Source organism: Quercus suber, unplaced genomic scaffold, assembly GCF_002906115.3.
Source record: "Quercus suber isolate HL8 unplaced genomic scaffold, Cork oak 2.0 scaffold_487, whole genome shotgun sequence".
Lineage (NCBI taxonomy): Eukaryota > Viridiplantae > Streptophyta > Magnoliopsida > Fagales > Fagaceae > Quercus > Quercus suber.
The window spans coordinates 231,791-256,428 of NW_027069937.1; the positions used below are offsets into that span (position 1 = coordinate 231,791).

The 24,638-nt window shown below is 33.4% G+C and overlaps 3 protein-coding genes across 3 annotated transcripts; 2 read left to right on the forward strand and 1 right to left on the reverse strand.

Moving 5' to 3' along the window:
- Nucleotides 1-5,848: 5,848 nt before the first annotated feature.
- On the forward strand, nucleotides 5,849-8,815 carry LOC112040020 (sesquiterpene synthase 2). The gene is made up of 7 exons (XM_024072912.2): nucleotides 5,849-6,032; nucleotides 6,145-6,412; nucleotides 6,501-6,873; nucleotides 7,596-7,814; nucleotides 7,904-8,042; nucleotides 8,131-8,379; nucleotides 8,486-8,815. Exons 1-7 carry the CDS (start codon nucleotides 5,910-5,912, stop codon nucleotides 8,777-8,779), a joined length of 1,665 nt encoding a protein of 554 aa, XP_023928680.2. The 5' UTR covers nucleotides 5,849-5,909; the 3' UTR covers nucleotides 8,780-8,815.
- Nucleotides 8,816-9,813: 998 nt separating this feature from the next.
- LOC112040014 (UDP-glycosyltransferase 74F2-like) lies at nucleotides 9,814-22,676 on the reverse strand. Its single transcript, XM_065763026.1, has 2 exons — nucleotides 21,892-22,676; nucleotides 9,814-10,598 (listed from the first exon to the last, which is right to left on the reverse strand). The coding sequence occupies exons 1-2, from the start codon at nucleotides 22,534-22,536 to the stop codon at nucleotides 9,876-9,878; spliced, it is 1,368 nt and encodes a 455-aa protein (XP_065619098.1). The 5' UTR covers nucleotides 22,537-22,676; the 3' UTR covers nucleotides 9,814-9,875.
- Nucleotides 11,567-13,590, forward strand: LOC112040015 (nucleolar GTP-binding protein 1; the record flags this gene model as incomplete). The annotated part of the gene is made up of 2 exons (XM_024072907.2): nucleotides 11,567-12,419; nucleotides 13,449-13,590. A coding segment is annotated over one exon (843 nt), but the record flags the coding sequence as incomplete, so codon positions are not given.
- Nucleotides 22,677-24,638: the final 1,962 nt, after the last annotated feature.

Consider the following 24,638-nt stretch of genomic DNA (forward strand, 5'->3'; position numbering starts at 1 on the left):
TTTTTTGGTCGACTTTTTCTCTTAATATCGTAATGTGAATGAGTTCACAGATGAATTGGCTTAATTGCTGTTTGTTAGATACTCCAAGACCCAATTCAAATTATATTTTCATTGATGACCGTTTTGAAACAATTCTCTTATTCAGTCAAATTCTTTGCTTGGTTGTTTCTCTTAATATATGAAAGTTACAGCACATGTTTGAGTGAAAAATGCAACTGAAACTAAGCCAAAATTAGGCCGCATCCAAAGCCCAAGATAAAGAAGAATCATAGACTATGCAATCAATAGGGCGCCCCAAGTGTTTGTACTTTCTGATGAGTTCAGCTAAAGTCTTTGATCCACTGTCTTTCAAACGAGTGAGATTCTCGATGAGTCGATTCTATCTTTTTTTTTTTAATTTAGACTTTTCCGATTTCACAAGAAAAAAAATGGACATATGACAAGCTGCGATCTATAAGACAGAAATTTTAGGTTTTATTTTATAAGATGACTAACAGGTATTCATTCCCCAAAGAACGCAAATTGAAAAAGTGTGACAATGCACTTGCTAGAAGGGGTGGGATTTTGTAATTTACAACATTCTCCCAATCTGATGCTTTATTATTATTATACTAATGCTCAGACAAACTTGGCATGTATTATGATACGCAGTGTGTCTACTAACCTTGCCGTTTAGTTGTTAATGCAATTCCATATTTTACCCCCAAAAAAGAAAATAAAATTTTCCACTGGATGTTTGGCATGTACCATGGCTTCAGTCCTAGGACAGTTTAAACTTTAAAGAGATTGAATAAGAGCTAACAATATATTACAACGTAGGAAATTGGAAAATCAAACTGAGGAATTGGAACCTGGTACAAAAATATTGGTTCGAGTAACATGGCTTGCCTATATACTCTAATATTGACGGGTAATAATATATATAAATATGTATATATACACCTCGTTGAGCGTGATACAAATGTTAATGCATTACCACAAGCTAATGCTCGATATCTTGCCTGGACGAGTAGAGCATAGTGAATTCATGAATTTAAATTATGGATTGCGTCGATGGACAAGGATTTGATTGCTATTGGTCCTCGTTAGCGCAGATTATAAAATTTTCTAGTAACAACTTTAGTTCAACACTTTTGATTTGAAGAGATAATAATTTGAGAAACTGAAGTGAGCGGTTAATATAATGCTATATATAAACTCCACGTAATCCAAAAACTTAAATCGATGAGTTTGGTCCAACTAAATTGTAGTATTAAGGACTCACTCTTGTAATTAGTATCTCTTGTGGGACTTAACACTTGACTAACCACACTACCCACATGTAAACATTTCAACAAATCTCCACATTCAAGTGTGAACCTTCTACTAAATCACTTGTAATACTATAGTTTTTGTTTTGTTTTGTTTTGTTCTCTCTCTCTCTCTCTCTCTCTCTCTCTCTCTCTCTCTCTCTCATGAAAGACTTTTTCTGCACAATCTAAGTGTCATGCATTACCTTCACCAATAGAGTGCCCTTTACTCAATTATAGGTGGAGCGAAAATGGGAGTCTTCCTTGCACAACAATAGCAGTCACCAGTACGCATCTAGTAAAAACTTTACTTAACTATGGGTAGAATTGAAGAGTCTTCCTCTTAATTGGTGTTATCCACTGTCAAACACTTGCCCTGTTGAACCATTGACTCGAATTTCATAAATCCACTTGTTGGGGAAATAAGAAGTTGTAAAGACTCCAGTTGAGTAGTTAGTATAATATATAAGAACACCATATAATCCAAAGGCTTTTGTAATACGTTTGAGCCCAACTATGTGATATGAACCTCTCACTCTTGTAATTAGAATCATCAACACTTTACTAATTAACCACACTACTCACACATAAATATTTCAAACTTAAACTATTAATACAAAACAACTAAAATCAACTTAAAGAATAAGACTAATCCCAATATATACATAAAAATCCTGATTCCGAATTTCAACTTTTTTTTTCCCTCCAATTGGCTTCTTTCCTTAATTGATTAAGATTCTCCACATCTTAATAATCAAGATGTGGAGACAGAATTCCTTGGGTTTACTTGCAGTAAAGAAAGAATTTTGTTCGATCAATTCTTTGGTTTGGCTGTAGGTTGCACACTTCTTGACTATGGCAGCATATCAGCAGATTTTTGTTATCTTCTTTGTTTTTTGCATAATGTTGAGGCAATTTTGAGTTTGAGAAATGATTTAAATTATAATTTTTCCTAAGCGACTAGAGCGTGACTTCATATTAAATTTGTTGGTTGGTTTTTTCTCTTAATATCGTAATGTGTATTGGTTCACAGATGAATTTGGCTTAATTGCTGTTTGTTAGATGCTCCCAAGACCCAATTCAAATTATGTTTTCATTGATGACGGTTTTGAAACAACTCTGATTCAGTCAAATTCTTTGCTTGGTTGTTTCTCTTAATCTTGTAAATATGTATGAGCTTCAATAACCCATGATACACACGATAAACATGAAAGTTACAGCACATGTTTGAGTGAAAAATGGAACTAAAACTAGGTGAAAATAGCCAAATACTGCGTTTTGGCAAAATTTGTGGCAAACTAGCACTGTTTTGGAAATATTTAGCAATGTACAACTTTTTTAGTACTCGAGTTCCACAAAATCGAGTTTTAAATAGTCCTCAAGTTCAATGAACTCGAGTTCCTAGTGAGTTGCCAAAGTGACATTACTGACCTGGAATTTGTGTAATTAAAAAAAAAAAAAAGTGGTACTCGATATATTTTTTTTTTTTTTTTTTTTTTTTTTTTTTTTTTTTCTACTTTTTGTCTTTGTTGGAATGACTTGAATAGTCAAACTTAGTGGCTTGACATTAGCCAACAAACCATTAAATGGCTTGCATGCCCATGTCAGGAAGATGCATAATATTCAAGAAGTTTCATGCATGAAGAAATGCAAGAGCTTGCATTAAATGTTCTTCATGAATTGTCAAAGAAGATGGCTTGGAACAACACCTGACATGCAAATCAAATTCATGCTTCTTTTCTTTGGACATAAATGCTTGCTATTTTCTTTGACTTGACAAGTTTCTTTTCCGTCTCTATCTCTTGGGATTCCGTACTATCACTATTCTTAGTCTAGCCTTACCAAACATCTTTTTGTATGCTTCATAATACATGTTCCACGTTACTTTTTATTTTATTTTATTTTTTTAGAATCCGTCCCACAATACTTGAGCATGAGAAACTTTTTTTTTTTTTTTTCCTACTTTATTACGTTATTTTGTTGCCTAAGATAAAAACACAACAGTAGCGGCCAAATAATGACCAAATGGCGTGAGTCTTGAACTCGAGTACTTCAAAGAACCCAACTTTAATTGCTAATTTATCCAAGTGTGATGTGTACTTAGTGGCAGCTTCAAAATTTTTTTCTAGAATGCACCTCAAGAAGCATAAATTACACAATCTAATAAAAAGAAAATTTTATAAATTGACAACAACAACAACAATAAAAAAAAAAAAATATGCAAATACATAAAGTTTTACAATATAAAGCTTGTGGAGTTCAGTTGTGGTTGTTGTTAATGTTACTAAATAGGTATGGACGATGATGGCTGGGGAGAGTAAGTGAGACTAGAAACTCAAGTTTACTGAAATCGAGTACTATTTAAAACTCGATTTTGTGAAATTCAAGTACTAAAAAAGTGATAAATTGCTAAATATTTTTGAAACAGTGCTAATTTACCATAAATTTTGTCAAAAACGTGGTATGCTGAAACTAAGCCAAATTCTGGCCACATCCAAAGCCCATGATAAAGAAGAATCATAGACTATGCAATCAATAGGGTGCCCCAAGTCTTTGTACTTTCTGATGAGTTCGGTTGAAGTCTTTGAGCCAATGGCTTTCAAACGAGTGAGTCTCTTGGGATTCCGTACTATCACTATACTTAGTCTAGCCTTGCCAAACATCTTTTTGTATGCTTCATAATACATGTCCCACATTACTTTTTTTTTTTTTTTTCCTACTTTATTACGTTATTTTGTTGGCGTGAATCTCGAACTTGAGTACTTCAAAGAACCCAACTTTAATTGCTAATTTATCCAAGTGTGATGTGTACTCAGTGGCGGCTTTAGAAATTTTTTCTAGGATGCTCTTCAAGAAGCATAAATTACACAATCTAATAAAAAGAAAATTTTATATATTGACAGTAATAACAACAACAATAAATAAAAAAAAAAAATCTGCAAATACATAAAGTTTTACAACATAAACCTTGTAGAGTTCAGTTGTAGTTATTGTTAGTGTTGCTGAACAGGGATGGACGGTGATGGTTGGGGAGAGTAAGTGAGTTTCTTATTTCCTTTTAGCCTTTAGGTTTGATTATGTTTTAGTTTAAATTGTTTAATGACTTGTGATTCCGCGAGGATTTTTTTTTTTTTTTTTTTAATATTTGTTGAATTAAAAAAGTAATCATGTTGGTGTTGGAGTAGTGATAGTCTTATTTTTTTTTTTTTTTGGGTGTGTGTTTTTTGTGTTTTTTTCCATGGTTTTATAAACCAGTATGATAAAAGAACCGAAAAAAGAGACTAGTTACTGGTTTTTTGGTTAGACTGAGATCCGACCAATAGTCGAACTGGTGACATCATAAATAATATAATTAATAAAATTTTAAATTATATAAATAAAAATATAATAAGTTTATTACTAATAATATGATAGCAAAATGTAAAAACATAATATTTAGTGACACTTTTCGTGTAAATTTAATCAAATTTCCTTAGAATGGACAATCACATGTTTAATTATAATCATAAAAATAAAAAGTGTATTATATATATAATGAATTAATTGATGTTATATAAAAATTAAGTAACTTTTTAAGTTTATTCACTTAATTAACTAAAACTACTATTTTTTTTTTCTAATTAAAGTTATCGGAATAAGAAAAAGGAAAAGTAGTTGTACAATGAAAAAAGCTAAATTTCGTGACTTTGACCAATTAGTTGTATAATATATATTATAATGTTTTTGAGGAAAAGTAGTTGTATAATGACAGTGTGCCGGTTTGGATAGCACTTTGTTTTACTTAAAGTGGCGTTGTGTTTTCAGTTTTTTATTTTTTATTTTTTATTTTTTTAGCTGGAGTTATTCACTTTTGAGGGACAAAAAGTACTGTGCATGAACAGTGCATATACTGTTCACACACTGTTCATGCACTGTTTACATATTAAAAATATTAAAAATGAGTCCCACGATATTATTCATACATTTAAAAATTAATTTGCTACGGTATTTTCAGCAACAATTAGTTTTCAGCAACAATAAACTGTATCCAAACGGACTAAGTGTGTCAGGTAAAGAAAAAACTAAAAGTAAAGCCGTAATATAGGCTTAAAAGAATATAAAAGCATGTGGTTCTTTTTGCTTGAAAGACCCTAATATATTATTAAGTTGCTCAAATTATGGACCAAAGTTTAATTTTATTGCCATAAAAAAAATTCAGGGTGTTCCTAAATTTTTTTTTTTAAAGAGATAAATATAAAATTTTAAATTATTATGTATAAATTTTTATTTATTTTATTGTTTTCAGGTCAGGGTGGTCCTGGATCACTCTGGCCATAAGGTGGCACCACCCGTGGTCCTGAAGAATAACCAACACCCTTCCCAGCATGTGGCCTCATGCATGAGTTTATTGTGGCACGAGTTTCCAATTGAACTTTGGGCCTCAAGGGATGTGCATAAAAAAATTGTACTTTACTGACTTTTCTAATCTATTTCATAAAGCTCACTCACCTAGCTTTCTCTCCATTACTCTATAAATACCATGGCCTTGAAGGCTTTCTACATTACGCTTAAGAAGTTCACAGAGAACAAATCCCATCATACCATTCAAAACTTAGACTCCTCCTTGAACTTAGAAAAAATATGTCTATCCAAGTCTCAGGGGCTCCATCCCAAAATGCCAAATCAGAGGTTGTTCGCCGGACAGCAAATTTCCATCCAAGCATTTGGGGTGACCGTTTCATCAACAATACTTCTGAGGACAAGGTAACAAGATTATTTGCTACCCAAGTTTATGAAAATTACGTAGTACAATTTATAATATTTTTAGCATTTTTTGTTACAATATAATCATTTGTTCATGCAACTCATGGTGTAGGATATTCATTTCCATAAAGTACGTGAAGTTGAAGAGCTGAAAGATGAGGTGAGAAATGAGCTCTTTGCCACGAGTCATCTTTCACAACAGCTGGGTTTTATTGATGCACTCCAACGCCTCGGCGTCGCTTACCACTTTGAAAGAGAAATCCAAGAAGCTCTAGAACATATATACACGACATTTAATGACAAAATTGATGTTGATGATCTCTACAAAGTTTCCCTCAGTTTTAGACTGCTACGCCAAGAAGGATTTAAGGTTTCATGTGGTAAGACCCGAGTATGATTAATTTCTTCTTGTAATAGCAAGTTAGCGTTGTATTTTTTTATAAAACAAGTTTGGTTTTTGCTAAACAGATGTTTTCAAAAAGTTCAAAGATGAAGATGGTCAATTCAAGGATAGCTTGACTAGTGACGTTGAAGGCATGCTAGCCTTCTATGAAGCTACACATCTGAGGATGCATGGAGAAGAGATTCTTGATGAGGCCCTTGAGTTCACTACCACTCACCTTAAGTCCACAGCATCCCTTATAGGCAATCCATTGGCAGCACAAATAACTTGTGCCCTTAAGCAGCCCTTGCACAAGGGCATACCACGGCTAGAGGCTCGGCGATATATTTCTTTCTATGAACAAGATGCTTCACATAACAAAGTTTTGCTCAAGCTTTCAATATTAGATTTCAATCTAGTGCAGTCATTGCACAAAGAGGAACTTAGTTATATCACAAGGTAATTAGTTCTAAAACCATGATCCAAAAAGACAAAGTACGAATATTTTTGAAAATAATGAAGAGAATATTACAGATTTTACTATATAAACCTTGCAAAATAACGTGTCACAAATAAATAAAAAAAAAAGGTCAAATTACAATCTATTTACTTGTAGTTTGGTTGAAATTTAAGTTACCTACATGTAGTTTAAAATTTGACACTTTACCCACTTGAGGTTTGACCAAAATTTAAGTTGCCTACTTGCGGTTTGAAATCCCATGATGTAAATGTTCCACAAGATTTTTTTTAAAATTTTTTTTTATATTATTTGATCTTGTATTTTTATGTTTTTATTTATTTATTTTTTTTTGTGGTTTTGGAGGAAAGAAACATAAAAGTGAAGAAAAACCACATATTTAGCCATGTTTTTAAAAGAAGTGGTTAAGAAAATCTAACTGAACTAACTTCAAGTGGGTAAAGTGTCAAATTTCAAAGCACAGGTAGACAACTTAAATTTCGGCCAAAACATAGGTGTGTGTGTGTGTAAGTTGTAATTTACCCAAAATATTAATTCAAAATTCATTTATTAGATTGTTGAAGTGGCATATAGTAGTAATCATATTCTTCATACAACAATTTATTAGGTTTTTGTAGTAAAATTTATAGTAACCCTAGCATTTTGCTATAAATATTTGGTTACTTACAATCAATTAATATTAATTGTTATATTCAAATTGTAGGTGGTGGAAAGATTTAGATTTTGCGACGAAGCTACCTTTTGCAAGAGATAGGATTGTCGAATGCTACTTTTGGATAGTCTCGGTCTACTTTGAGCCCCAATATTCACTTGCAAGAAAAATACTAACCAAAGTTATTTCCATGACATCTATTCTAGACGATACATATGATGCTTATGGCACACTTGAAGAACTCGAACCCTTCACAGAAGCAATTGAGAGGTTCATAAATTCAATTAATTAATATATATGTTAAGACTATGATGTATAATGTCAATCTAACTTTTGTAATTGGTACATGATATTTTCAGGTGGGATGTTAGCAATATAGATCAACTTCCAGAATACATGCAAATATGTTGTCGTGCACTCTTTGATGTATTCGAAGCAATTGAAAACGAGTTGGCCAAGAAAGAAAGATCATATTGTGTTAGCTATGCAAAAGATGCTGTAAGCGTCAAGCAACTTAGCTTTTCATGTTTTTTTGTCAACTTTTTCATGCTACGTGCTTATTTCATTCATGTTGTTTAAACCTTAGATGAAATGTTTGGTTCGGGCCTACTTTGATGAAGCCAAATGGTTCTACCAAAATTACATACCAACAATGGAGGAGTATATGCATGTTGCACTTAAAAGCTCTGGTCAACCTATGCTCACAACTATCTCTTTCCTTGGCATGGGTGACATCGTTACAAAAGAGGCATTTGATTGGACCTTCAGCAACCCCAAGATTATTACAGCTTCATCCGTAATTGGTAGACTCATGGATGACATGAAGTCACATAAGGTATGTGATCAAAAAATCTTATCAAGTTTCACAAGCTAGTGTGAAAGGTCTATTTCATATGTGTTTCCAACTTTCTACTTACCCTTTTGAAAAAATGTGTATGTAGTTTGAGCAAGAGAGAGGTCATGCTCCCTCAGCAGTCGAATGCTACATGAAGCAACATGGTATCTCAGAGCAAGTAGTTCATGATGAATTCAACAGGCAAGTTGCTAATGCTTGGAAGGACATTAATGAGGAGTGTATAAGACCTACTGTTGTTCCCATGCCTCTACTTATGCGTTGTCTTAATCTTACACGAGTGTTAGATATCATTTACAAGGAAGGGGATAACTACACTCACGTTGGAAAAGAGATGAAAGAGAATGTTGCATCAGTGCTTATAGACCCAATACCAATATAAATGGGTGACAAAATAAGTATTTGCATAAAGAATAAAGGACTTGTATCAAATATATATATATATAAGGACTTGAATAGGATCCAAGTCCGTTGATGTTCTAATATATATATATATATATATATAAGGCCCATTTATATTGAAGATAAAAGGAAAATCTTTGGTTTTTTTTTTTTGGATAAACTGCTGGTTTCTTACTTAATAATGTAGCACTATATTTATAACGATGATGGGATTTACTGTTGGTATATTTCTATGGGAGATTATAATTATTGTGCCATTCTAGTGTGAGGGTGGGTACGTAAAGTTTATCTTAATAATTATCAAGTTATTATCTTTTGCTTCCCTACACTACCATTTATTATATACTGTGAGGGAGCAAGGGTAACTGAGATGTTAAAGAAGTTCTTTGTAAACACAATTAACACCGTTTGGTATAACAAAACCTCTAACGAAATAACAATAACTATACTTTATGAATAACCAACCCTTGTATAGTCGCGTTTTTATTACAAAGAATCATATTTTTTTTCTTCTGATAAATAATTATTATTTAAAATAAAAAAATAATTATTCCTTATTAAAAAATCCTTAACTAATAGTTATTCTCTAATCTACATAACAACTTCAACAAATAAAATTCAAATAATCCTTTTTAAATAGTGTGCTGCAACATATCAAAAGTAAAAAATAAAAAATTGCGTACAGCCATTATCCTCCTGGGTTTTGTTTATGCCATCAAGGCATCTATGAATGGAACCATATTCTTTTCTTTAGAATCATCAAAGAATAGAACTTGATAATGAAAACCTTGATTTTTTTTTTTTTTTTTGTATGCTTCATAATACATATCCCACATTACTTGAACATGAGAAACTCTCTTTTTCTTTTTTCCAACTTTATTACGTTATTTTGTTGCCTAAGATAAAAACACAATAGTAGTGGCCAAATAATGACCAATTGGCGTGAATCTTGAACTCGAGTACTTCAAAGAACCCAACTTTAATCGCTAATTTATCCAAGTGTGATGTGTACTCCAACAATCATTTAACCATTATTCTAATAATAACAATTCATTTATTTCTTCATGAGATAGAAACTAATGTATCAATTTAGATACAATTTCATCAATGTTCTTGTCTGAAGTGCCTCCCTCACTGATTGCCTCTAGAGCCAAGCCCCTCCATTTTATTGCATTCTCTTTCATTTCTCTACCTCTCTCACCCTCCATTACTTCCCTTATGCAAAACTCAATCTCTTCTCTACCCACAATCCCATTCTCATCAACCTTAACCCTAATTCCCACCTTCCACACATCCTGAACAAACTTGGCATCTGTTGTTTGGTCGGTCCATTGTGGCATACCCACCATTGGCACTCCCAAGCTCAATGCCTCAACCGTAGAATTCCACCCACAATGTGTAAAAAAGCACCCAATAGCCTTATGTGATAGCACTTCCATTTGTGGGCACCAATTCACCACCATGCCTCTCTCTCCAATATCTTCCACAAACGTTTTTGGGAGCTTTGCTTCCTCTGAAGCCCTAACAACCCACAAAAAGTAGTAATTGCTTCCCTTAAAACCCAAAGCCAATTCCTCCATTTGCTTGTTGCTTAAATTGACCATGCTACCAAATGACACAAAAACAACAGACCCTGCTGGCTTGGTGTCGAGCCAATTGATGATATTAATAGAGGACTCTAAAGTGAAGAGGTTTAGCCTATAACGGTTATCATTCTTGATTCGGTTGTCAAGGTACTTAGATGGAACTGTTAGCCCAATTGTCAACAATGGACAAATTTTTGACATTGCATCCACCACCTGTTATAATAAAGCACAACATCTAATCAGTCTTTAATTTATTAGGGCCCATAATTGTTACTATTCTTTCTAAAGACTTTTTATCCTTCAGTAAGTTCGTAGCTTTTCAAAACTTAACTTCTCTTGAAAATTGTTTAGTTTCCACACTTTTTCATAATTCTTATTTCTTGAAAATTCTTTAATTTCAAAAGAGGGTTTAGAACATCTTGCATATCCACATGATTTTCCTTTCAAACCTCATTACATAGCATTTGTATAACTCGACATAAATTATGCATAATTCCTTTGAAATATAAGCATAAGCATATTTATTTAAAGCATTGTTATAAAAACACATCTTATAAAAAAAACATGGGCTGCTGGACCCTCATGTCACATTCTTTCTAAAGACTGATTATAATAGATAAAAATTTGTTGATAGTTACGGCCTCAATTATGCTAGGATGTAATGTCAAGCTAATCTTCTATCTAGCTGTAGTCAAATTTTTTTATAATTAATATTTGTTTTTAGTATATCTTTATATTACTTAATCCTATATTAGGATGATGAAAAGGAGAGTAACAAGAAGAGAAGTAATTGAAAAGCTACTGAAATATAAAATCTAGCTAGTTAGATTATGTGTATCATTAAATTTCTTAACCATAATTTAGATGATGAAAAAGAGAGTAACAAGAAGAGAAGTGAACAGCTATTGAAATATAAAAACTAATTAGATTGAGTTTATCATTAAATTCCTTAACAATAATTTGGATGGGAGAGAAGAGAGCAAAAGGTGCTTGGAATTCCATTCATCCTTTCCTCCTTCCTCCATTTGTTCTAGGAGAAGGTGTCTCTTGTGTCTGTTCCATGTAGCAGGCCCCTCAAAAGCTTGTGGATACTTTATAGGACCCAAAAACTTGTCAAAAATTTGCTCCATAGTGCGAAAAAATATCTTGTGCCGGATCCATAGAGCGGCCATGTGAGATAATTTTCACCGTGTGGAACGGAAGCTAAATTGAAGCAAGCAGCCGAGAAGGAAAAGAGGAAAACTGAAAAGGATTTGGAGAATGAGAACGGTGGTGCAGGTGTATACTCTGCTAGTTTGAAGAAGAATTATATCTTAGCTAATGATGAATGGAAAGAAGATGTATTGCCAGAAATTCTTGATGGGCACAACGTGTATGACTTCATTGATCCTGATATTTTACAAAGGCTTGAGGAGTTGGAACAAGAAGAAGGGCTAAGGCAGGCAGAGGAAGTTGATGATGATTTTGAGATGGATGGCAAGGAATTGACTCCGGAAGAGCAACAAGCATTGGCTGAGATTAGGAAAAAGAAAAGCTTACTCATTCAACAGCACAGGATCAAGAAAAGCACTGCAGAGAGCCGGCCTATTGTACCAAGAAAATTTGACAAGGACAAGCAATTCACAACCAGGAGAATGGGAAGGCAGCTATCTGCTTTGGGGCTGGATCCATCTAAGGCCATTGACCGAGCCCGTAGTAGGTCGAGGGGTCGGAAGAGGGAGAGGTCACCTGATAATGATGGTGGTGATGCTATGGATATGGATGTGGACACACCTAACAAGAGGCTGCGAATGAGGTCTAGATCCCGATCAAGGTCAGTCTCACGGCCACCGGGTGAACTTGTCCCTGGAGAGGGCTTCAAGGACTCTGCTCAAAAGGTTAAGGCACAAAAGCTTGCAAAGAAATCTTCCAAGAAGAGGAACAAAGATGCACGTCGTGGTGAGGCAGATAGGGTAATTCCTACTTTGAAACCAAAGCATTTGTTCTCTGGGAAGCGGTCCAGCGGAAAAACTGATAGACGTTGATTTACTAGAGGTAAATCCATGTGCATTGCCTTTTCATTTTCACTTGAGCTTGCCTTTTTATTTTAACACACTTATGATTTCTCTCATTGCTTATCTATATGTATTAAGATTGCATTTTTTTTATTGGTATTTAAGAGCTCTTTTTTTTTTTTTTTTTTAATAACTAGTATTTACACTGTATGTTGAATGTTGATGGTTTCGCTGCGCATGCCTGTCATCTGAGGCTTCAGGTGCATTTTTTTTTCCTTCTCCCCTGCATGCTTTTGGAACAGATGCATCGTTTTAAGGTTTTCAGATTATCTGGATGCTAGTAAATAGGAGGATGCCAACGCTGTCAGCAGCAATTATTTGGTTCTTGATTGAACATGTGTTGAGGATGGTGCTCACCTTTCTTGTAACTTGTTTCTACTTTGATACATTTTAGTCATCAAATCATTCTATGCATAAAATTGCTAAAACATCATACAATATAACCTATATTATCTGAGATTCCTGGGTAAAGTATATATTTGGCAGTTCCATTGATACTTGATTATTAATTTTTTTTGAGAATCAAGTGCAGTGTTTGTAAATTTTTATTAAGCTCTTTGCCCTTCATCCATTGTATGGAAAAGTATGGTGTGTTGATTACCTTCAGTTTCTTAAATGCTAATATCATATCGATGGGTGTTAGGTGCACGTGTTTTCTTCCTTTCCCCAAAATTATTTTGGAAACAAGAACATCCCCTTTTATTTTCCTCACATGCAAACCAGCTTGAGCTTATATCCTTTATTGGATATGGCTAAATATAAGATATTGTTCTTGCATTGGAATATTTTTTAGCCATGTGGAAAAATCTTGTGCTGCTTACATTCTTGCATGGGCTGTTTTAACCCTTAAGAAAGGCAATTGGAAGAGCCTAGAGGTCAGGTTTATTGACTACTTTTCCCATTCTAGGCTTTATAATTGACATCATATTATGATATTAGAGACAAGAATTTTCAGAATCTTTGTGAGGTTTGATTTCTTTAGCAATAATCAAGACGCTTTTTTGTACAGGGCATGTTGGTTCATGGTTCGTGGAGACAGAATTCCTTGGGTTTACTTGCAGTCAAGAAAGAATTTTCTTCGATCAATTCTTTGGTTTGGCTGTAGGTTGTACACTTCTTGACCATGTCAGCATATCAGCAGATTTTTGTTATCTTCTTTGTTTTAGCATAATGTTTTGGTCGACTTTTTCTCTTAATATCGTAATGTGAATGAGTTCACAGATGAATTGGCTTAATTGCTGTTTGTTAGATACTCCAAGACCCAATTCAAATTATATTTTCATTGATGACCGTTTTGAAACAACTCTCTTATTCAGTCAAATTCTTTGCTTGGTTGTTTCTCTTAATATATGAAAGTTACAGCACATGTTTGAGTGAAAAATGCAACTGAAACTAAGGCAAAATTAGGCCGCATCCAAAGCCCAAGATAAAGAAGAATCATAGACTATGCAATCAATAGGGCGCCCCAAGCGTTTGTACTTTCTGATGAGTTCAGCTAAAGTCTTTGAACCACTGTCTTTCAAACGAGTGAGTTTCTCGATTCTATCTTTTTTTTAATTTAGACTTTTCCGATTTCACAAGAAAAAAAAATGGACATATGACAAGATGCGATCTATAAGAAAGAAATTTTAGGTTTAATTTTATAAGATGACTAACAGGTATTCATTCCCCAAAGAACGCAAATTGAGAAAGTGTGACGATGCACTTGCTAGAAGGGGTGGGATTTTGTAATTTACAACATTCTCCCAATCTGATGCTTTGTTATTATTATACTAATGTTCAGACAAACTTGGCATGTATTATGATACGCAGTGTGTCTACTACCCTTGCCGTTTAGTTGTTAATGCAATTCCATATTTTACCCCCAAAAAATGAAAATGAAATTTTCCACTGGATGTTTGGCATGTACCATGGCTTCATTCCTAGGACAGTTTAAACTTATAAAGAGATTGAATAAGAGCTAACAATATATTACAACGTAGGAAATTGGAAAATCAAACTGAGGAATTGGAACCTGGTACAAAAAATATTGGTTCGAGTAACATGGCTTGCCTATATACTCTAATATTGACAGGTAATAATATATATAAATATGTATATATACACCTCGTTGAGCGTGATACAACAATGTTAATGCATTACCACAAGCTAATGCTCGATATCTTGCCTGGACGAGTAGAGCATAGTGAATTCATGAATTTAAATTATGGATTGCGTCGATGGACAAGGATTTGATTGCTATTGGTCCTCGTTAGCGCAGATTATAAAATTTTCTAGTAACAACTTTAGTTCAACACTTTTGATTCGGAGAGATAATAATTTGAGAAACTCGAAGTGAGTGGTTAATATAATGCTATATATAAACTCCATGTAATCCAAAAACTTAAATCTGTGAGTTTGGTCCAACTAAATTGTAGTATTAAGGAGTCACTCTTGTAATTAGTATCTCTTGTGGGACTTAAACACTTGACTAACCACACTACCCACATGTAAACATTTCAACAAATCTCTACATTCAAGTGTGAACCTTCTACTAAATCACTTGTATACTATAGTTTTTTTTTTTTTCTCTCTCTCTCTCTCTCTTGAATAAAAGACTTTTTTCTGCACAATCTAAGTGTCATGCATTACCTTCACCAATAGAGCACCCTTTACTCAATTATAGGTGGAGCGAAAATGGGAGTCTTCCTTGCACAATAATGGCAATCACCAATACGCATTTAATAAAAGCTTTACTTAACCATGGGTAGAATTGAAGAGTCTTCCTCTTAATTGGTGTTATCCACTGTCAAACACTTGCCGAGTTGAACCATTGACTTGAATTTCATAAATCCACTTGTTGGGGAAATAAGAATTTGTAAAGACTCCAGTTGAGTAGTTAGTATAATATATAAGAACACTATATAATCCAAAGGCTTTAGTAATATGTTTGGGCCCAACTATGTTATATGAACCTTTCACTCTTGTAATTAGAATCATCAACACTTTACTAATTAACCACACTACTCGCACATAAATATTTCAAACTTAAACTATTAATACGAAACAACTAAAATCAACTTAAAGAATAAGACTAATCCCAATATATGCATAAAAATCCTGATTCCGAATTTCAACTTTTTTTCCCTCCAATTGGCTTCTTTCCTTAATTGATTAAGATTCTCCACATCTTAATAATCAAGATGTGGAGACAGAATTCCTTGGGTTTACTTGCAGTCAAGAAAGAATTTTGTTCGATCAATTCTTTGGTTTGGCTGTAGGTTGCACACTTCTTGACCATGGCAGCATATCAGCAGATTTTTGTTATCTTCTTTGTTTTTTGCATAATGTTGAGGCAATTTTGAGTTTGAGAAACGATTTATATTATAATTTTTCCTAAGCGACTAGAGGGTGACTTCATGTTAAATTTTTTGGTTGGTTCTTTCTCTTAATATCGTAATGTGTATTGGTTCACAGATGAATTTGGCTTAGTTGCTGTTTGTTAGATGCTCCCAAGACCCAATTCAAATTATGTTTTCATTGATGACGGTTTTGAAACAATTCTCTGATTCAGTCAAATTCTTTGCTTGGTTGTTTCTCTTAATCTTGTAAATATGTATGAGCTTCAATAACCCATGATACACACGATAAATATGAAAGTTACAGCACATGTTTGAGTGAAAAATGGAAATGAAACTAAGCCAAATTCTGGCCACATCCAAAGCTGATGATAAAGAAGAATCATAGACTATGCAATCAATAGGGTGCCCCAAGTCTTTGTACTTTTTGATGAGTTCGGCTGAAGTCTTTGAGCCAATGGCTTTCAAACGAGTGAGATAGGCATGGAGACTCTCCGATTGGTGAAAGCCACCCTCATTATAGCCATCTGATATTTTGTGTCAAATTGGACAGAGGCTGATGACTTGGGCTGCATGGTCTTGAAAATGAAATGAGTGATGGCAAATGTGGCTCTAACCCCTATGGGTATGCAAGTCAAACATGTGTTCAACTACTTTATAGTTTATATTACATCAACTGGAGAATGATATATGTAACTTGTTTTGATTGCTTAAAAATAAAAAAGAACAATAATTGAGCAAGCTATTTGTAGGCATTAGGTATGCAAGTCAAACATGGGTTCAACTACTTTATAGTTTATATTACATCAACTGGAGAATAATATATGTAACTTGTTTTGATTGCTTAAAAATAAAATAAAATAAAAAAGGCATGCAACATGTAGTGATCAGTGGAACATTTAGCAAAATACTTAGATTGGGATTGAGAATTTATATCCATGTGTGGTGCGCCATTACTATTGGATGCACATTTTTAGAACAAAAATTATCGATTCTATATTTTTTTAATTTAAACTTTTCTGATTTCATTAAAAAAAAATGGATATGTGACAAGCTGCGACCTATAAATATTTTTTTTTGGAACATTTAGAATAAGACAGAAATTTTAGGCTTTATTTTATAAGATAACTAACAGGTATTCATTCTTCCAAAGAATGCAAATTAAAAAAGTGTGATGATGCACTTACCAAAAGGGGTGTGAGATAGGAAGGGAATTTTGTAATTCATAACATTCTCCCAATCTGATGCTTTGTTATTTATACTAATATTTAGACAAACTTGGCATGTATTATGATATGCTATGTGTCTACTAACCTTACCGTTTAATTGTTAATGCAATTCCATATTTCACCCAAAAAAAGAAAATGAAATTTTCCACTAGATATTTGGCATGTTTATATATATATACACACACACCTCGTTGAGCTTGATACAACAATATTAATGCATTACCACAAGCTAATGCTCGATATGTTACCTGGACGAGTAGAGCATAATGAATTAAATTTAAATTGTTATAAAAAATAAATTAAAAAAAAAGAATTGAATTTAAATTATCGATTGCGTCGATGGACAAGGATTTGATTGCTATTGATCCTTGTTAGCGCAGTTTATAAATTTTTCTAGTAACAACTTTAGTTCAACACTTTTGTTTAAGAGAGATAATAATTTGGGGAGACTCCAAGTGAGAGGTTAATATGATGCTATATGTAACCATCACGTAATCTAAAAACTTAAATCGATGAGTTTGGGTCCAACTAAATTATAGTATTAAGGACTCACTCTTGTAAATATTTCAACAAATCTCCGCATTCAACTGTGAACCTTCTTCTAAATCACTTGTAACACTTTAGTTAGTTTTCCTCTTGAATGCAAGTCTTTTTCTGCACCATCTAAGTGTCATGCATTAACATCACCAATAGTTAGAGCGCCCTTTACTCAACTATAGGTGGAGTGAATATGGGAGTTTTTGTTTGCACAACTATGAAAGTCATCAACATGCATCTAGTAAAAGCTTTACTTAACTATGGGTAGAGTTGAGGAGTCTTCCTCTTAATTGGTGTTATCCACTATTAGGGGTGTCCACAGGTCAAGCCAAGTCGGGTTTGTGCTCTACTCGGACCCAACCCAAAACTTTCGGGTGGTTGAAAACAGAACCTAAAACTGACCTGGAATGCTAGTCAAATCAGCCAATTTGGGAAGCATTGGGTTTTCGGGTTCACTAGTCGGTTTTGGTTTTTATCGCCGGTGTCGTTATTTTGGTTGGATCCATCGAGATTTGGCTGATATTTGGCTGGATCCTTTGAGATATGGCCAAATCACGACAAGATTTCACCGGATCTGGACTGGATCTCGTCCGATCTAATAGGTTTCAAGTAAAGTTTCACCGGATAACTTCAAATATCGCCGGATTTTGTATGTTTTTGTCGAAGAACCTTCGAATATCACCGGAAATTTCTCGATTTATGATTGGGTCAAGTTGCTCGGGTTTTGGGAGAGGAAACCCACCAACCGACCCGAAGGCGTTGGGTTCTATGGGCAGCGACCCGCCACTGATCGTCGGAGTGTCAGTTCGGGCTCGAGCGGGTTGCTCAGGTTGGTCGGGTATACGGGTTGGCTGGACAATCCTATCCACTATCAAACACTTGTTGAGTTGAACCATTGACTCTTATTTCGTAAATCCACTTGTTGGGGAGATAAGAACTTGAGAAGACTCCAATTGAGTAGTTAATATAATATGTAAGAACACCACTTAACCCGAAGACTTTAGTAATAAGTTTGGGTCCAACTATATTATATGAACCTCTTACTCTTATAATTAGTATCATCTCAAAACTTTACTAATTAACCACACTACTTTAAAGCCTATGCTGTTTATCCAAGAATTAGGCCCTTTTGGATATACACCACTGTAAGTTTTTAAAAAAAATCTTCTCCCCTCTCCCCATGTGTGTGTGTGTGTTAAAAATACTTAATTCTTAAAAAAATAAAATAAAATAAAATAAAATAACCACACTACTCACACAAGAATATTTCAAATTTAAACTATGAATACAAAACAACTAAAATCAACTTAAAAAATAAGACTAACCTCAAAACACTAAGATGTATGCATAAAAATCCTTATTCCGAATTTTGATTCTTTTTTCCCCTTCAATTGGCTTCTTTCCTTAATTGATTAGCATTCTCTACATCTTTTAGGTCTTTGAGTATGAGTTGGGTTCAGCCCACATCCTTATGCCTTAAACAAAGTTCATTGGCATGTAAATTCTCAATTACCTATAAAACATATATAATTCAAAATAGGTCACAAATTAACATAAAAGTAACATTAAATATGCAAATATGAGAGTACTTTATTTAATATATTTCATGCTTATCATGAGATATCTTTTTTCATGTTGGATATTAAAAGGAGGTATTTTGCTAATTTTAAAGTTTATAGAAATATTTTGGTTAGTTTAAAATTTTAAGGGATATTTCTATTATTTTAAAGGCTTTCGTGGTATTTTGAAGTTTTCAAGAATATTTTGGCTATTTTGGTGATACATTTTCCAATTTGATATTTCAAAGGGATTTTTTTTTTTATTTTTAGGTTTTATGGGTTCTATTATCCTGAAAGAAAAGAGGGATTTTGGGTTCATGAGAAGGAGGTTTTAGTTTAATTAAAAGTAGAAATCCTAAAGGATGAAAGGGTAGAGCAAGAGACTGGAGAAAATGCTCAACACAGGGCATTATGCAACAAACTAAAATCAACGTTGCTGCACAAAAATACTCCACACCCGCTTCAATTAGAGAAATCCAGACGCCCATTTCCTATAATTCAGTCGGTCTGAGTGTAATTCTCGATCTCACTTGGCAGCACTCCCCGATCTAGTGCCCTTTCTTTTGATCTCCCTTGCTCAACAATCATTTGTTTTCTTCCTTATTTTGTACTTTTTCTTTCAAGAAGTAATGGCGTGTTTATTATTTCCCTTGTATTTTTCTTCCTCTTGCATAGTTCTGATTCTGACATTGATGGTGCAAATTCTCATGCTTAACCTCTTGCATGTGCCTTGGCAAAGAGAACAAGATAAGTTTCTCTCTCACTCTCTTTATATAATGATACACATCTTCATATGAAATTGCTAAATGCATAGATTGACATGGATTTACTAATGAATATATTTATATCGGCATTCATGAATATATTCATTTTATCTCTCTAAATATATTAGTCTAGCCTTGCTAAACATATTTCTTAACCTCTTTTTGAATGCGTCACAATACATATCCCACATTACTTTAACATGAGAAATTATCTTTTCCTTTTTCTTTTTTCCTACTTTATTACGTTATTTTGTTGCCTAAGATAAAAACACAACAGTAGTGGCCAAATGATGACCAATTGGCGTGAATTTTGAACTCAAGTACTTCAAAGAACCCAACTTTAATCGCAAATTTATTCAAATGTAATGTGTATTCCAACAATCATTTAACCATCATTCTAATATAACAATTCATTTGTTACTTTATGAGATAGAAACTAGTGTATCAATTTAGATACAATTTCATCAATGTTCTTGTCCGAAGTGCCTCCCTCACTAATTGCCTCTAGAGCCANTAAAAATGAAAAAAAAAATCCCTTTGAAATATCAAATTGGAAAATGTATCACCAAAATAGCCAAAATATTCTTGAAAACCTTCCATTTGTGGGCACCAATTCACCACCATGCCTCTCTCTCCAATATCTTCCACAAACGTTTTTGGGAGCTTTGCTTCCTCTGAGTCCCTAACAACCCACAAAAAGTAGTAATTGCTTCCCTTAAAACCCAAAGCCAATTCCTCCATTTGCTTGTTGCTTAAATTGGCCATGCTACCAAATGACACAAAAATAACAGACCCTGCTGGCTTGGTGTCGAGCCAGTTGATGATATTAATAGAGGACTCTAAAGTGAAGAGGTTTAGCCCATAACGGTTATCATTCTTGACTCGGTTGTCAAGGTACTTAGATGGAACTGTTGGCCCAATTGTCAACAATGGACAAATTTTTGACATTGCATCCACCACCTGTTATAATAAAGCATAACATATAATCAGTCTTTAATTTAATAGGGCCCATAATTGTTATTGTTCTTTCTAAAGACTTTTTATGCTTTAGTAAGTTCGTAGCTTTTCAAAACTTAACTTCTCTTGAAAATTGTTTAGTTTCCACACGTTTTCATAATTCTCATTTCTTGAAAATTTTTTCCTTTCAAAAGAGGGTTTAGAACATCTTGCATATCCACATGATTGTCCTTTTGAACCTCACTACATAGCATTTGTATAACTTGACATAAAATATGAATAATTCCTTTGAAATATAAGCATAAGCATATTTATCTAAAGCATTGTTATAAAAACACATCTTACATAAAAAAAATAAATAAAACCTGGGCTGCTAGACCCTAATGTCATATTCTTTCTAAAGACTGATTATAATATATAAAAATTTGTTGATAGTTACGGCCTCAATTATGCTAGGATGTAATGTCAAGCTAATCTTCTATCTAGCTGTTGTCAAATTTTTTTATAATTAATATTTGTTTTTAGTATATCTTTATATTACTTAATCCTATATTAGGATGATGAAAAGGAGAGTAACAAGAAGAGAAGTAATTGAAAAGCTACTGAAATATAAAAACTAGCTAGTTAGATTATGTGTATCATTAAATTTCTTAACCATAATTTAGATGATGAAAAAGAGAGTAACAAGAAGAGAAGTGAAAAGCTATTGAAATATAAAAACTAATTAGATTGAGCTTATCATTAAATTCCTTAACAATAATTTGCATGGGAGAGAAGAGAGCAAAAGGTGCTTGGAATTCCATTCATCCTTTCCTCCTTCCTCCATTTGTTCTAGGAGAAGGTGTCTCTTGTGTCTGTTCCATGTAGCAGGCCCCTCACAAGCTTGTGGATACTTTATAGGACCCAAAAACTTGTCAAAAATTTGCTCCATAGTGCGAAAAAATATCTTGTGCCGGATCCATAGAGCGGCCATGTGAGATAATTTTCACCGTGGAACGGACTTGAGATATTTAAAGCAGTTGCAAATGTAAAGTAATAGCATTAAAAATGGTCTACAGCATAACCTACCTCAGCCTCTAACTTGTAGAAGGTGTTGACAACAATCCAATCGGCTTTATCAGTGTTAGAAAATTGCCTCAGCACCATCTCAAAATAAGCTGGATATGATCCATTAACACAGATGAAGGATGGCATGTCTTGTAGCTCAAGCAACGGCATTCCAGGAATGGACACTGGTGTTGATGAAACTGGGAGCTGCAAAAGCCCATGATGCGTATAATAATATATGAAATTAACAGCACATGCTTGGGTGAAAAATGGAACTGCAACTAAGCCAAATTGTTTGGCCACATCCAAAGCCCAAGGCAAAAAAGCATCATAGACTAAGCAATCAATTGGGTGCCCCAACTCTTTATACTTCACGATGAGATTGGCTAAGGTCTTGGACCCATTATCTTCAAAACGAGTGAGATAATCATGGATGCTCTCTGATTGGTAAAAGCCACCATCATCATAGCCATCAGATATTGTGTCAAATTGGACAGAGTCTGAGGGCTCAGGCTGAAAGGTCTTGTAGATGAAATGGGTGATAGCAAATGTGGCTCTAAGTCCTTTGGAGGCTAACCTCTTAGAGAAATGGAGCATTGGGTTTATGTGGCCTTGACTTGGGTAAGGCAGTGCCAACACATGGGCTCCATAGCCTTTGTTTTCCATCTCTCTTCTGGGATTACAATTACTACTTCACTATCTTTTCTTTTCTAGGTAAGTGAAGAAATGAATGAACAATAAAAAGCACACTATCACAGATTATTAGTTCAGCCAAGCTATTTGTAGAGGGTATGCAAGTCAAACATATGCTCTCCCAAAGAAAAGGAATAAACAAATATTGGTAGGTGACATTAGAAAATTGGTACATATGAGAATGAGAGGCCATAAATTGCCATATCCCAAAGACATTTTAGAAAAGGACAAGGGGAAAGCCTCCAAAAATAATTTCTAGACGAATACAAAACTCTATCAATCAATTTTTTGATTAGTCCGTAGGGATAATTTCAAGGGATTGAAAAGTCGGTATAAGTATATAAAATAATGATCCAAGTAACATCAGTTGACGATAGATTAAAATTAGATAGGGAATTGGAATAAAATAGGGGAATTGGATCGAGTAACACGTGGTACCTATATATTGAAGGTGGCCCAAGTTCAGGAGCAGAGCTACAGATGAGCTTGGGGACCACGGCCACTCTAAAATTTTATAATTTTCTTTCTTTTATGTATAGTTATTAAAAAAATTAGTTCATCAAAAATAAAAAATTAAAAAAATTAAAAACTTTAAAATTTTAGCTATAAAAATAAATTTTGGCCCCCATATATTTAAGTTAGTCCAATGATGCTCATAAAAGATAATAAATTTTGTCAATTGGCCTAGTATATAAATATAGTTTTTATTTTCTCAAATTCATTTTTTACATGTTTAATATCAAACTAAATAATTTCTATATGCTCATTGGAGTTTAAAAAATGCAAGTTCCCCTAAAAATATTATCCAACGAATATACATATGTCAAAGTGAATAGTTTCGTATACAATATATTTCTAAATTATGACTTATTTTAGTATCAAAATATTAAGACATATATATGTGTGTGTGTGTGTGTGTGTTTACATATGGCATGATACAAAATATTAAGGCTTAGGATCACAATTTGGAAAAATTATAAGATCCACATGGTGGACAAGTGATGTGGTTCATCATTTCACTAAAAAACTACCACTCGTTTAAAATTGTTAGTTAGAAATTTTTTTTAAATAGAAATTAATTACTAACTCAGCAATTTTAAACAATTAGAAGTTTTTTAATGAAATGGTGGACAAATAACATGGTCTACCAGAAGTCTCTATAATTTCTCCACAATTTGGCCTCCAAACGAAAAATTCCAGCTCCGTGATCCAAGATTGTTAAAATTTGTTACTTGAACGAGTTGGGCACAGCAAATTGCATTAAAATTTTCACAAGCAACAGATATATAAGGATTTGATGCCAATCGGTCAACGATGATGCAGCTATTCCGCATCGTATATAATCTCTTTTACGTTTTGTATTTAAGAATTCATTTCTTTCCACGAGAAGAAAACTATTTATTTTTGTGTTGTGTTGTTGAAAGTTGTATTCTTTAACAATATTTATATTGTGATAAAAAAACAATTTTCTGCGTTTTGATTCCTTCAAAGAAAAAAACATTAATTTTTCTATATTTTGAATTTCGATATGGAGATATTAAATAATAATTTTTAATTCACCTCTTTGAAGATTAAAGTTTTAATACAAAACAACTAAAATTTATCAATATTTCAAAGTGGTTTTTAGGCTATTTTTGTCATATTAGAAATTTTAGTAGTATTTTGAAAGTTAAATGGAGGTGTTTTGGAGGCTTTGAGGATGTTTTGATCATTTTTGGAATTTCGATATATTTATTAATTTCTTTTTGAATATTTTGTTGTTATTTTGAAACTTTTGGAATTATTTTTAGAGATTTTAGGGTATGTTCTTCATTTGAATGTTTTAAGGGTATTTTGTCATTTTGTAAGTTTTAGGGGGTTCTATTCTTAGAGAAAAAGCGGTTCTGGTTTCATGGGATAGAGTTAGAGAGATTCTATTCTCTTGAGGTTAAAAATATTTTACATTATCTAAGGTAATATAACATTTTATATCCAAAAACAAAAAATAAACAAAGTATTTTTCCTGGTTATGGGAAATAATTTTAATTTTACCAAGATTTTCAGCCACCCAAATGTTCAAAAATGAGGAAAACCTT